Below are 15,248 nucleotides of genomic sequence, written 5' to 3'. Positions count from 1 at the left end.
TTTATTTAAAAATTTTAATGACTAGGGGCTGGGAAGGTGGCTCAGTGGCAGAGCCCTTGCCTTGCATGCCTGAGGCCCTGGGTTCGATTCCTCAGCACTACATAAAGAGAAAAAAGCCGGAAGTGGCGCTGTGGCTCAAGTGGTAGAGCACTAGCCTTGAGCTGAAGAGCTGAGGGACAGCGCCCAGGCCCAGAGTTCAGGCCCCACGACCGGACCCAAAAAAAAAAAAAAAATTTAATGACTAGTAACCGTACTCATTAAATAAAAGGTATTAAAAGGTACAAAAATATTTATACAGAAAGTTTAAAAGTTTCATAGCCCTACTGTCTGATATACCAGCTATTAACAATTGGTACTCATCTATCAGAGTATTTTTTTGTTTATGTCATCAATGTCTTCTGGAAGTTACAAAAGTTTCATTCCCAGTATGTATTTGTGTGTGTATACATGCATATATGTGTCAAGAAAGACTTGAAAATACTGAGCTATATTGAACACTTTAACTCCTAAAGAGATGCACAATGACTATGTGTATGAGACATATTATGCATCCATAAAGTGTATTATGCATACATAATACACCTTTGAATACAATATGAAAGCTCTAAATTTAAGACCATTAAGCTAAAGCTAAATGGCCCTCGTTGATATTAAGCATGTACTCAGTCTATCACCTGACAAAAACAACAAACAAAAAAACCCACTATGTATTCTAGTCTACAGCTTACCCTTCTAAACTGAACAGAGGAAAAATAATTGAAAGTTACTATATTGAAATTTTAAGCACACACATTTTGCTTTGTTTTACATTATTTTACTAAGTATTCCATTTTAATTAATTGTCAACTGTTAAAAGTAGTGCTGTACAGTATGTATATTTTTCTAGTGTGATTCTCTACTACTGAATTAACTATTAGGTTGAAAGAAGGACATGAGCTTTATAGTCCTTTTTTTCTTTCCACTGCTGAGGATTGAACTCAGAACCTCATGCACACTGTACAAGTGCTCTACCACTGAGCTACATCACCAGAGCCAGAGCTTTATACATTTTAATAGGTCTTAATAAAACTATGTATCAACTTGGCTGAGCCCATTTAAATTTTCATGGGCAAAATTTCAGAAATGTAAAGTGAAAGTAGGGAAAAATAGATGATATATTAATATTTTAACTATCCTTACATATGATAGATAAACTGGCTTCAAATTCATTCATCCACCATTTGATTTGGAAGAGGATCTTTTTTTCTACTAGGTTGCCTTTCCTTATTGGATAGAATTGCAGATAATTAACTAGCACTTTATTATTTGTTGTTAGTATAATAATAAAAACAACTTCCGATAATGTTAAATGACACAGTGTTTACTATTTGCCAGTCAATATTCTAAGCATATCACTAACTTTCCCTCACCCAATATCACTTCACCGTTTTTTTTCTTAAAAATAAGGTTTATTAACCTAAGAGTTTTAATTAATTAAAAATACCTTTTCACGTTAGTTTTGGTGTCAATTCTTTTTTATTAAACCTAAAAGATTTCATTAATTCATTATTGCAATAGTTGTTGTCTGTTCACTCTGACACTGGTGTAATATTCTGACCATAACACATACATTCCCTACCTTGCAACTTGTCTAAGTCAAACTATCAGTGAAACTCTTATTCAGTTAATAGTAGAAATAGTAAGAGTGGAACCAGTCTTCCCCTAGATACAAAGACTGCCTTTTCCACTGTCCTGACCAAAGTCAGATTAGCCCATTAGGGTGATTTCAGTTCACGGTTTCTTTTCAAAACATGTTCACACTTGCTGCTGATTTATTACATAGACTGGTCAATGGCCAAGTCGAAGAGAAAGCTAACAAAAAAAAAAAGGAGGGGATTTGGGAGGGGCGGGGGGGGGGGGGGTCCTAGCTGATTACAGAAGCAAAAGAAAAAAGAATCTGAGTGACGTTTCCAGAGCCTCTCAGAAACCGGGAAAACGTGAGGAGTTCTGATCGCCAAAACAGGAAAATCGACTTCCAATGTAGAATGCAAATGAAGCTGCAGAGAAATGAGGTGAAGGTTCCCTTTATCAATGGGGCCTCTGCGAGGCATCTGCTAGCGCTGCGTTAGGAGGACTTTGCTTCCTTCAAAGTATGCTGGACACTGGCTCAACCTATTAAGAACTTGCCAAATGAATTCACTCAAGTTTTGTGGTGATTGTAAATGCACTGTGTGACGCCTGACTCAGACAGTGATGGTGATGATTAAGCAAGGGAAAGGCTATTAAATGTTTTAAAACAAGAAGTGCCTGGGAGCCCTGTAGGGTGGGTGGAACAGATCAAGCTGACAAGAAGCCCATGTGACGAGGTGGCCGAGTGGTTAAGGCGATGGACTGCTAATCCATTGTGCTCTGCACGCGTGGGTTCGAATCCCATCCTCGTCGGGATCTAAGTTCTTTTCTTCTTACTCCTAAACAATGGGTACTTTTCCCCTTAGGGAGTTAATTCCTTATTCGCCATCCAGTTAAGCGATTCTAAACTCCCCATCACCTTCAATCCTTAAATCCTTACTGATTCCAGCTTCCAACTTCAATTTGTTTGATTTATTTGACTCCTAAACAATGGGTACTTTTCCCCTTAGGGAGTTAATTCCTTACTCGCCATCCAGTTAAGCGATTCTAAACTCCCCATCATCTTCAATCCTTAAATCCTTACTGATTCCAGCTTCCAACTTCAATTTGTTTGATTTATTTGATTCCTGGTTCATTCCCACACCAAAGTTTCCCTCCCTCGTAAATTTGCTCAGCAGATATTCCCAACTAAGGGAAGAATGAATCAATTGAGGACTTTTGAAAAGTTTTGCCCAACCAACCTAAAGTAACTGTTGCAATTTTAATTCCATAGAGTTATATACACAAAGTGATGTATCTCAAACTTCATTGATTATTAATTGATAATTTTATTATTTTTATTCATAAGCCTTATTCCTGCTTCGGTTTTTCATTAATATCTCCTATGATAATTATTTTCTTATTTTTGATACAGGATCTCACACTATTGCCCAGGCTCTTCTCTAATCCCTGGCTTGAAAGAATCTGCCTCAACTCCAAGAGTAGCTGGGGCTACAGTTACAGGCCACTACACTCCATGCTAATGTTTTGTTGTTGTTTTTTTGGTCGGTGCTGTGGCTTGAACTCTGGGCCTGGGCGCTGTCCCTGCGCTCTTCAGCTCGAGGCAAGGGCTCTACCACTTAAGCCACACACTGATTCCAGTTTTCTAGTGGTTTGTTGGAGATAAGAGTCTCATGGGCTTGCCTGCCTGGGCTCTTTGAACCATGATCCTCAGATCTCCTGAGTAGCTAGGATTACAGGCTTGAGCCACCAGTGCCCGGCTCATGCTAATATTTAAAGCAACGGTTAGGTTCTACAGACCCCTGTCTTGGCAAAAATAATACCAGCCTTAAGTGGTTGTTTTGAAGCCTAAGAAAGTCAAGATTTCAATGAAAGTTGGTTTGTTCATTTAGTTAAGAACAAGCACAGTGCTTTCTAATTTCATTTTCTAATTTGAATTTATGAGTTCAACATTCTTTTTATTTCCAGGCTATATAGCCCAGGCTGACCTTGAACTTCCCATTTTTCTGTCTTACCCTCCTAAGTGATAGGATTGTGAGTGTGCCAGCACAACCCACTGAGTTCAAACTATTTATACAGAAATTTGGAGTAATGTGCATCAACTATTAAGCAAAGGAATTTTCCTTCCCTCCCCTCCCCTCTTTCTTTGCTATAGATTTAACCCAGGGTCTCACACATACTAGGCAAGCACTCTACAACTAAACTGTACTCCCAACCCCTCCATGAGTTTTACAAGATAAAATTCTATTTCATTTACACAGACTGCAATTTGAAACAACATAAAATGACACAATCAATGAAAGAACTAATGTAAAACCCATGTCACAATAACTTGAAAGTCTAAGTATACTATTTGTATATTATGCTGTTATATCTTTGTTTTCTTTCTTTGTGGGTGTATAGGGATTCACACCTCCAGTCCTTTTGTTCTTAGTGATGTTTTGTTTTGTTTTTGACAGTATTTTTTTCACATTTGTTTAGGCTGGTCTGGAATTGTGATCGATTCCCAAATAGTCTCTATCTCCCAACTAGTAGAGCTATAATAAATGTGTGCCAGCATGCCTGGCTCAGTATTTTTCTATTATTTCTAGTCTTTGACTACTAAATCACTTTAAAACTTTAGGATATATGATAATTGCTTATGTTATCGGTTCTATCATCAGTTATTGCCATAGTTCGATTATTTTTATTGCTGAGGAGGGAGCCTTGAAGGATATGTCTTGAAGTATAATGCCAGCTATTGGAAATCAGAATGAATACAGATTCAAAGAAGGTTTTATCCCTGATGTTCTAGCTCCTGAGGTAGGTGAAGAGCATCTGATAATGAAAGTAGAGGCCAAAAGGTACTTCCAAAGGCAGGAATCCCATTTCTTTTTTTTTTGGGGGGGGGGGGGTCCGGTCGTGGGACCTGATTTCTGGGCCTGGGCGCTGTCCCTCAGCTCTTTAGCTCAAGGCTAGCACTCTACCACTTGAGCCATAGCGCCACTTCCGACTTTTTTCTTTTTGCTTATGTGGTGCTGGGGAATCGAACCCAGGGCCTTAGGCATGCAAGTCAAGCGCTCTACCACTGAGCCACCTTCCCAGCCCCAGGAATCCCATTTCTTGATGAAACAATTTATTGGATCTAATTTCACTTGAAAATAATTCATTGGATCACCTCACTAGGCTGCAGGCCTCTTTTATAATTCACTCTTTTATAAATAAACTAGTTTTATGCAAAAGTGTGATAGCTAAAGACTATCAGCAAAATTATTTTTTACTTGAAATTACACAATACTGCCAATTTTTTGCTAACATTTTGTTTTCAAACCAAAGCCTTGTGCAACCTAAGCAGATGTTCTATTGAGAGTCATATCCTAGATCCTAGAAAATATTTTGATCCTAAAATTCAGTGGCTTTCCAGTGCTTACTGAATAAAATTTAAATTTCCTACCCTGGTACAAAAAATCCCTATAATGTACCTATCTCTTCTAACTTGCCTTATTTTCTGAATTTGACAAAGTCACTGCAATCCTTTCAGATCTCTAACATATCAACCTGTTTGTGTGAAAATAATGGCTCACAGCAGGTTGTAACTTTCTTCCTCTGCACTTCTACAGCCCTGTTTCCACTCACAGGGAATTTATTGTTATATTGCTTTTCCCATGTTCAAGTCTTATCAACCTTACTATATTAAAGCTTAAGCCTAAGGTTATAGGCATGTGTGCATATGTGCGTGTGCGTGCACACACACACACACACACACACGTACTTAGTTCTGTCCCTTCTGCTGTTAACATAATAAGCATTAAAAGTACTTTTCTACAGTATTTCTCTTTCCTACAGAGAAGATTTTAGGTACCAAAAAGTGAGAGGAGATACAGGGATCCATAATTAATCTCATTTAGTTATGCATTCATAATGCTTTCTGGTGTAAAAGGCTTTCATATAAATCTCTTCATATAATATCAGAAACAAGCACCAAAGGAAAAATGGACAGAAGTTGTCAGTAATGAGTTTGATTTTTGTTTATTTTTCAGTCATGGGGCTTGGACTTGTGGCCTGGCTTTTTTACTCAAGGCTAGTGCTCTACCACTTTGAGCCACTGGGCCACTTCTGACTTTCTGGTGGTTAATCGAAAATCGGAGTCTCACAGACTTTCCTGCCCAGGCTGGCTTTGAACTGCAATCCTCAGATGTCAGCCTCCTGAGCTAGGATTACAGGTGTGAGCTACAGGTGTCCGGCTGAGTTTGATTATTTAAGATAGGCACTATTAGGAAGTATTTAGGTAGTGTAAAGTTTAAGGAAAGAAAAGATGGTTAGCTTTGTGGAAATAGTCAAGCTAGTTTAGAAGAAAATAGGCTAGTTTAAAAGGAAACTTTAAAGGCTAGAAAAAGAAAGTATAGTCAACAGAACTTTGGAAAGCTAAAGTTTTAAATTGGACTGGAATGGGAGCATAATGAGAGCATAATGAAAGGTTTTAGGGAATTGTTGAAGGGAGAGCCCTTTGTTTGAGTTTTTGGTTTATTTGTTTTTTATTTTGGTGTGTGTGCACAGGTCCTGGGTCTTGAACTCAAGGATGGCGCTGACCTTGAGCTTTTGTGCTCAAGGCTAGCACTCTCCTGCTTGAGCCACAGCTCCACTTCTGGCTCTTTTTGGTGGTTAGTTGAAAATAGGAGTCTGATGGACTTTCCTGACCAGGCTGGCTTTGAACCACAATCCTTAGGTATCAGCCTCTTGAGTAGCTAGAATTTCAAGCATGAGACACCAACACCCAGCAATCCCTTTGATTTTAAGTTCCTAGTCAGCTCATAGTACTTCAGAGCAGGAATCCAGAAAGAGTACCTAAGAACAAACATTATGTTGGGCACCAGGAGAAAACAAAGCAAAGCAAAGCAACTTGGTCAGGAATTCCACCAGAACAGAATCCATCCATGACAGTCGGGCAAAGCAGGAGGCTGGAATTGTGCACTCAAAGCACCTAAAAAGAAGTTACTGATCTTTGAAGGACATAGGTAATTCGAATGATAAAGAGCAGATTCCACAAAAGCCTTATTTCACAGCTTTGAGTCTTGACTTCACATTTACATACTTTAGGTTCCTTTTCACTAAGAATTATCTCAGAGAGTTTCCAAACAAATATATTTTCTCCTACCATACACACTTGAGAAACCTGTCACTAACTCAATTTTCCTATTCCCCACCCTCAGGACAGTTTGGAAGTCATGAATAATTATACACACACACACACACACACACACACACACACACACACACACACACACATTCACACATTTGGTGTGAATCTTCTGACCTAGAGGAAGTTTATAACCCTTGTAGCTGGATATACATTGAAGGAGAGGGTTACAAACCGTGTTCTGGAACTTGGATAGGCCTAAAGTATGTAAAATGTAACAAACAAGATGTTAAACATTATATAATTTACATCAAAATTCATAATCATTTTGATTCTTTTTGTTTTTTTTTTGGGGGGGGTTCCGGTCGTGGGGCCTGAACTCTGGGCCTGGGCGGTGTCCCTCAGCTTTTCAGCTCAAGGCTAGCACTCTACCACTTGAGCCACAGGACCACTTCCGGCTTTTTTTTTTTTGCTTATGTGGTGCTGAGGAATCGAACCCAGGGCCTCAGGCATGCAAGGCAAGCACTCTACCTCTGAGCCACCTTTCCAGCCCTCATAATCATTTTGATGTGACAATAAATTGATTTTTATTTACCTGACTGTGAAAAAAATTCCCCTAAAGTGTATAATAAGTAATCTCCCAATATCATAATGATTAAAAATGTGTTTAAGGCATTCTAACTATCCTCATGAACTATATATTTTCCCACCCCACACTCTAGCAACACTATATACATGACACAAATACACTAATTGACTTCATAGAACACAAAACACAAGAGAACTACACATTTTTAACAAAATATTTTCCTACCATGCACACTTGCATAGGAGATGTAATGTAAATAGACATAATAGTTTATTCAGACACAAACACAAATGATCTTAGGTAGCAATTCCTCAGAAATCTAAAGACAGATTTTTCAGAGTAATAAAAGTCATCTCACTGGTATCTTTAGTAAATTAGCACAAGGCACATTAAGGGATAAAAGACTTCATGGATCTGACCAACTCATGAAGAATTTATTGTGGTCAAAGTAAACTATAAAAGCAGCAACCCTCAAATCAAGAGCCATCCATCCAGGAGAAAACAAGTGCTGGTTGAGGACAAGTAGCTATTCTGGAAGGTCAGTTAAGTCAAATGAATAGGAATAAAACACTCCTGTGGTCTTTTAATTTGATCCAGTCACCTTCTAGAACACAGAACATACTCCATCTCAGCCAGAATCTATTGTCTAACACCTGAAGGTGTATAGTGGTATGACCCCAGCCCCATAACTTCTGTGTCCAATAAAGGCTCCTTGATAGCTTCAATTCAATGACAAATGGACACCAAGTTTGATAGACATGGGACAGGTCACTGTGACAGAAGCTTTTTCCCTACATGGCTTCTCTGATGTTGAGCCAGGTAAGAAGTTCGTGTAAAGCCTTTTCCACATGTGTCACACTGGTAGGGTTTCTCACCAGTGTGGATTTTTAGATGTTCAATAAGGCTTCTATTCCGAGTAAAACTTCTTTCACATTCACTACATTTATAAGACACAGGAGTTTCAGTATTTTCCCATTGGCTTTCGAGTCTACCTTCACCTTCCCAGTCAGGCTCCCGAACATGTTTAGCTCCAGTATGGATCCTCTGATGTCTCAAGAGATGTGAATTCCTCCTAAAGGCTTTGCCACACATGGTGCATGGGTATGGCTTCTCCCCAGTATGAATTTAGTGATGCTCAAGGAGGCTGCAGCTTTGGCTGAAGGTTTTCCCGCAGTCATCGCACTCATAGGGCTTCTCCCCAGTGTGGGTTCTCTGGTGTTTGATAAGATTTGAACTGTGACTGAAGACTTTGCCACATTCTTCACACTCATATGGCTTCTCACCAGTGTGAACTCGCTGATGAATGACAAGGGCAGAGCTCCCAATGAAGGTCTTAGCACAGTCTTCACACTCATAGGGTTTCTCGCCAGTGTGGATTCTCCTGTGCTTGGTCAGGCCTGAACTCTGAGCAAAACTCTTTCCACAGTCACGGCAATGGTGCCGCCTATTCTCTGTGGCACTTTTTTGTTTTCTTTGTAACTTGCTCTCATGCTCACCAGCTTTTGCATCTGGAGGAGCCTGTGGAATGTCTTCCCCCTCGCAGCAGCGTGGTATCTGCCTAGGCTCCTGTTCTGAATATTCTCTAACTGCAGTCTCGACACTGGTCTTAATCTGCATTTCTTGACCTGGAACCACAAACGTCAGGGATTGTCAATTACATCCTTCAATGAAAGAAAAATCTGTGATCAAGAGCAAGGAAATAAGAATCACAGTGGTTTCAGAAGCCATGATGAAGATTTAAGTGCTGAAAAATAAGGATGGTAAAGGGAAATAAAAGAAGCCTGAAAGTGAGAGTAAGGACACTAGACCAAGTCTAGAGCTGGGAAATGAAGGAATGGAAGGAAGGTGGTGAGATTCAAAGACTAAGCTAAAGAGAGATACATGTGGTTGGGTCTGCAAGTGATAAGAATAATGAGGCAGAGCCATACACCCATACTTAGATACTAAAAGGGCTGAGCAGGTGGAGACACTAAACAAAGACATAAGAGGGTTGAGACCTTGTAGAAGAAATGGAGAAAGTGGGGACTAAGAAATTGGTCACTGATGGATGATTCAAGCTGTTGTCACTATTCCCAGCGGAGGTAGGTTCCCCAAATAGAATCAGCATCAGAATAGAAAGTTCTGAACTGAAGCCCCCATCATGCCACCAATCAGCTGTGTGACCTCTGAGCAGTCAGATAACCCTCTGTGCCTCTGGGTTCTCACCTCCAATGCCAGGATCTACAGTCAATGTCTAAAGTCATCACTAACTTTTATACTCTATGAGTTCATGGCCCATTTCCTGAAGAGGCTCATCAACTTCCTCTCTCTGTCAGAACTAGAAATTTAAAGGGAGCATCTAGTAATAAGGTCTGCATCTAGATCTTACATCTAGTGTAAGGTCTGCACAGGGACACCTCCCTACCTCTTGGCTAAGCTTCTGCCCAGTATCTGTTACCTAGGTAACTGGCAGACCTGGAAGCACTCACCTTCCCCTCCTGCTAGGTCACATCCTCAGCCACCTCTGGTCACATGCCTCCCATCTGACCTTAAGAGGGTCCCAGACCCTGAGGTCACATCTGGATCCAGTGTGGCCAACCTTTCCCCCACCTGGCCACACCTCTTCCTGTCCCTGTCCTAGATAAATCCTGGCCCAGGGGTGGGTCACCCCTTCCTTTTCAGCCATGCCTTTCCACTATGCACAGTCGGGGCAGCAGTTCAGTAAATAAACTTCTTTTCCTTCCTGAATAGCACATGGTGTTCTCCTTATCGGTTACCTAATGAAACCTGCTTACTTAATATACCTTACAATAAGCCAGGCCATTGTTACAAGCTATTAAGTGATACTTCGTATCACTTAAATGGACTAGAATACTATTATGCTAGAAAAGAAAGCAAGAGTCAGGGGTTTTTGTTTGTTTGTTTGTTTTACATTTGTGTGTGTGTGTATGTGTGCGCATGTGTGCATTTGTGCATGTGTGCCTGCACATGCTTGTGCCAATACTGGCGTTTGAACTCAGGGATGGGCCATGTTTCTTAGCTTTTTCCTTCAAGGCTAGTGCTCTACCACTTGAGCCACTCCACTTCTGACTTTTTGCTGGATAACTGGAGGAAAGAGTCTCCTGGACTTTCCTGTCTGAGCTTGCTTTGAACCATGATCCTCAGATCTCAGCCTCCTGAGTGGCTAGGATTACAGGCATAATACACCAGTGCCTGGCAAATCAGAGGTTTTAAGTAGCTGATTACACAGCTGGTCCTTAACAAGGGTTCAGAAATGGTGAATCAAAATAAGCTTCAAATAGATTCTGATGTACTAAGCTTCCATTAGCTTCTAATACAACAAGGGAGAAAACGATACCTTAAGTGAAATCAGTGCCCAGCAGTCTTACCCAGGGAAACCAGGCTGCCACAGTTCTCCTGTCTCGGATCTCTGAGGAGGTTAATCTGAGATGAATCCTGCCGCGTCCATCCAGAGGAGAGGCTCAGGGCCACATCTTCCATTTCCAGTAATCCCTAAAACAATAAGGAGCCCCACCCAGTACCACTTGCTCATAACCACTCCCCAAAGTGAGATATGTGAATATATCCTCACCAAGATACTATATTTTAAGAAACAAAACAAGGCAGAAGAAGCTAAGTAGAACATTTGCTTATCATGTATAAACCTCAGCATGCCCTCCACCACCCAAACAAAAAGCAACAACAACAAAAAACACTAAACCACCCTAGAAAAAAAACAACAACCCTTCGATTTGCATTTTCTGAATACTGCCCTTGTTGAAGAAATTCCACTGAAGAAAGGCCTACCAAAGAGATGGGGTAGGAAAGATTTGAAAAGCAAAAAAAAAAAAAAAGATTCCAAGTTAGAGGGGCAAACCTGTTAAGTGAAAGCCAAATGGGTACTCAACAATCAGCAATGTAAGATGAGAAAACTTAAATCTCATATAAATCTAGGATGAGAGTGGAATAGTAGTGGGGAGGGAGGAACTTAATCTAAAGCCCAACACTAATGAAAGGTGTGGTATATTGGGAAGAAGGAGGGGTTCTGGCTCACCTGGGCCTGTAGAGTGGACCTGGACACTCCTGTGGCATCTTCTCTGTAACTTCCTCTCTGAGCAAGTCCAGGAACCTGGGGAACTAAGAAGAGAAGAAGCTCTGGATGAGATCTGCCCTGGCCTTCAGCCTCCTTGCTAGGTGCAATCAAGATAAAAATTCGGTTAGTAAATTTGTATGGAGACATTTATACAGAGTGTTTTCTAAAGTTCCAGATCACTTCCAAACTCCAGTTCTAGAATTTAAGTAGTTCAAGTGAGCTCCTGCAGATATGTAAAACAAAAAAGAACCAACAACAAAATAGTGGGGGAATAATCCTTGGTCGGAACGGTGAAATGAATGTAACATAAAAAAAAAATAACCTTTATATTTCTAGAACTTTCTCCCTTAAGTTTTGCTGGGAGAAGGGGATAGAAAAGTTTTATTGTGTGGATAAATGTCTTCCATAGCTATTAGTGGGCTTTCCTCTTTGGTTCTGAAAAACTAAGAGGAGTCAGATAAGGATAGGCACAAAAAGGACAAAGGAGTCTGCTCTCCAGACTAGAAGATAGTACTCACCTCTTTCTTCTAAGGCCTGCAATCCTAGAGATTCATGCTTGAACAGAGCCCTCATTGGCTGCAACTGACTACTTTGGGACCTCCCAGCTGGTCTCAACAATGCCACCTTACAACAGAGTGGTTCTTGCCTCAAGTCACCAGTTAAGACCTAAAAGCAATTCATTTGCTTTTATATAGTCATCAGATATTTCCGTGCTTTCTATGTACTACTACTTTTTATTTTCCAGACACTGATTCTAAAAAGCTTTATGAAAATTAACTCATTTAATGCACCAATGCTGATATAAACCATTGTTATGTGAAATTTGCAGTTGGGAAACTGAGACCTGGTTTAAAAAGTTTTTCCAAGTCTGGAGTCTGAGATCTAAGGATCATGGTCAGGACAAGAAAGTCCATGAGACTCTTATCTCCAATTAACCACAAGAAAACCAGAAGTGGCCCTGTGGCTCAAGTGGTAGAGTGCTCACCTTGAGCTGAAGAGCACAGGGACTGTGCCCAGGCCTGGAGTTCAAGCCACACAACCAATTTTTATAAAAGTAAAGTTTAAAATAAAGAATTTATTTGTGACATCAGACAAGGCTTACTTAGAGAAAATAAAAATGTTTAATTATTTAATTTTTAATCAGATAGTTTTTCTATCCAGGCTGAGTTCAAGCCCCATGACAGACAAAAAAGTTTTTCAAGTCACCCAACTTATAAGTAGAAATACTATGATGGGAGATCATACAGACTCTGCAGAATGACTACAGAAGCTGTCCTCTCAAACATCAGTACTGTGTGCTTCCTCACTATGTACCTTTTCTCTTAGGAAACCCTTTGGAAACTGGTGTGAAAGTCGCAAAAGAATACTGACATCTCTTGGTATTTGAAAAATAAGGAGTTAGACACCAGTGGCTCGTGCCAGTAATCCTAGCTACCCAGGAAGCTAAGATCTGATGATCATGGTTCCAATCCAGCCTGGGCAGGAAAGTCCAAAAAATCCATCAAAAAGACAGAAATGAAGCTGTGGTTCAAGTGGTAGAGTACCACCCTTGAGCAAAAAATCTAAGGTATAGCACCAGGGCCCTGAATTCATGTCTATTATGTGCAAAAAAAAAAAAAAAGGCATATTAATTTCTAGCTCATGGGGTTTGGACAAATAGTAAATATGATTATAGTATGCAAAATCACAGAGCTTGACATATGGTGTGTCTTCATTAAATGCAGCTTTCCTTTCAGATATTCATAGTTAAACTTGTTTTCACATTACTTTCTTATGGACAGCTCAGAATTTAACCACATCCTTGACAAAGCACTGAGACTTAGGATTTTTTTCACTCTTATAGAATTCTGTGAAATAGATCCAAGAACCTTGGTTTCCTAGTCACTGGTTAGAAGGTTCTGGTCTTCCGTCCTCTGATTGTACACAAAGACACTAAACTGCAATGAGAAAACTGTCCAAACACAGGCAGAAGAAGAGGAGGGAAGAGGTGACATTGTCCAAAAGGAAATGTACTCTTGGCTGGGAAGGTGGCTCAGTGGTAGAGTGTTTGCCTTGCATTCATGAGGCCCTGGGTTCAATTCCTCAGCACCACATAAGCAAAAAGAAAAAAAGCCAGAAGTGGTGCTGTGGCTCAAGTGGTAGAGCGCTAGCCTTGATCTGAAGAGCTGAGGGACAGCGCCCAGGCCCAGAGTTCAGGCCCATGACCGGACCCCCCCCCCCCCAAAATAAAAGGAAATGTACTCTTTACCTGACTTATGTAATTGTAATCTCTCTGTATGTCACCATTATAATGCTTTCTAAAAAAGCAGGCAGAGGAACTAAAAACCAATCCAATTTTTTTACCAGAAATTCAAAAAACAGTGGTCTATGAATTTGGATAGGAAAAAAGTTTTGTTTTGTTTTGTTTTAACCAGTTTCTAAGAAATTAGTCCATTATTAATGGAAGCAACAAACCAATGTGGCCTAAGCAGTGGCAAGACTCAGTCATTACACGTGTTTTCACTGCACATTGCAAAAAAAGTATCATTTGCTAATCATCACTTTGAAATGTCCAGTTTTTAACCTGTCACTGGGCCATTTTATTTGGCATGTTAATTTAAAAGCACATATGTAATAACTATCACAGATTTGTTCAGCATTTTGCTAACTGAATATCAGCAAGTCTGACTTCTTTTTCAATCATTGTGTGCATGAGTGTGCACACGCACACTCTTAGTAGGGCTCAAACTCCTCTGGAGCTTCTGGCTCTCCACCACTTGAGCCACCGCTCCACTTCCGGCTTTGTGGGGGCTAATTGAAGATATTTCTTTTCAGACTTTTCTGCCCGGCCTTTTGCACTCTTTCATAGTTTCCGCGACATATTTAAGGATCTTATTTAGAGGACGTGCTTAGAGAGTTTTATCCTAGTATTTAGAGATTTTATTCTGAGGAGGTCAGGGTATTTTGGCTTTACTGCCAAAGAGGTTCACGGTACAAAGAGACTGAGAACTCTGGACCTGAGAGGCATGTCCCTCGCTGGGAGAGTTCAGGATGCACAGATACTAAACCCGTTCTTTCTACCTGCGGCATCGGCTCATCCAGCTGCCTCTCCAAATACTCCAGCAGCAGCACCACCTCCTCCCCGCTCTCTGGATGCTGCTCCCGCACCCAGCCCTGCAGGTCCCCTGGCAGGATGGCCAGGAACTGCTCCAGCACCAGCAGCTCCAGGATCTGTTCCTTGCTGCGCAGGTCGGGCCGCAGCCATCGTCTGCAGAGCTCCCGCAGCCGGCTCAGCGCCTCTCGGGGGCCTGCGGTCTCGGGGTAGCCGAAAGCACGGAAACTGGCGGGAGCACTCCGGGCCCCGGACGCGACTACAGGGTGTACCCGAGTCTGCAGCCAAGGCGGAGAATTCCTCCTTCTCCACCCTCACAGTTAGAAGCTCCATCTGGTCCTCTGAAGAGTGGGCATCCAGTGCTGTGTGTCGTCCCGGTTCTCCAGCCATCCTGAGGTAAGGCTGTATTGGCTTCCCGCCTCTCGCTGCGTGCGGCTTATCTTCATAGCCTTCTTGAAAGATGAGGAAGAATTATTTGCCAGTAAAACTGGAGTCCAAGAACGCGTCTGAGGCGCAGCAGCACAGATCTCCCCGTGTCTTTGCAGCGTTCTCTGCATCCATCCTGAACCCCACAATAAACACTCCCAAAGGAGATCCTCGGGATGGTAAAAAAAAAAAAGTGAATACTAAATAGACACAGACCAAAGTTGAGGCGGGAGCACAGGAAACCACAGTGGGAACCAAAGCCACTTCCTGGGCGCTCTGGGAAGCTCCTCTCGATCGTCTTCTCCGAATTAACCCATTAGGGATCCTATCCTTACTTCCAAGCTAG

The 15,248-nt window shown here is 41.2% G+C and overlaps 2 protein-coding genes and 1 non-coding gene across 3 annotated transcripts in view; 2 read left to right on the top strand and 1 right to left on the bottom strand.

Moving 5' to 3' along the window:
- The window catches only part of LOC122111072 (zinc finger protein with KRAB and SCAN domains 8-like), an 88,901-nt gene that overhangs the window by 28,839 nt on the left and 44,814 nt on the right, over nt 1-15,248 (top strand). The window lies entirely within an intron of this gene.
- On the top strand, nt 2,340-2,421 carry Trnas-gcu. Its single transcript has one exon. It is a non-coding gene; the product is annotated as a tRNA-Ser (tRNA).
- Nucleotides 7,727-15,080, bottom strand: Zkscan4 (zinc finger with KRAB and SCAN domains 4). Its single transcript, XM_042683790.1, is given in 6 exon segments — nt 7,727-8,938; nt 10,682-10,805; nt 11,347-11,429; nt 11,904-12,051; nt 14,446-14,704; nt 14,706-15,080. Coding segments are annotated over 6 exon segments (1,632 nt in total). The 5' UTR covers nt 14,867-15,080; the 3' UTR covers nt 7,727-8,081.

The sequence above is a fragment of the Dipodomys spectabilis genome, unplaced genomic scaffold, assembly GCF_019054845.1.
Source record: "Dipodomys spectabilis isolate Male_0828 unplaced genomic scaffold, ASM1905484v1 ptg000085l, whole genome shotgun sequence".
In the NCBI taxonomy this organism is placed as follows: Eukaryota; Metazoa; Chordata; class Mammalia; order Rodentia; family Heteromyidae; genus Dipodomys; species Dipodomys spectabilis.
Note: the sequence above shows the minus strand (reverse complement) of the source record. Positions and strands in the feature narration are given on the sequence as shown.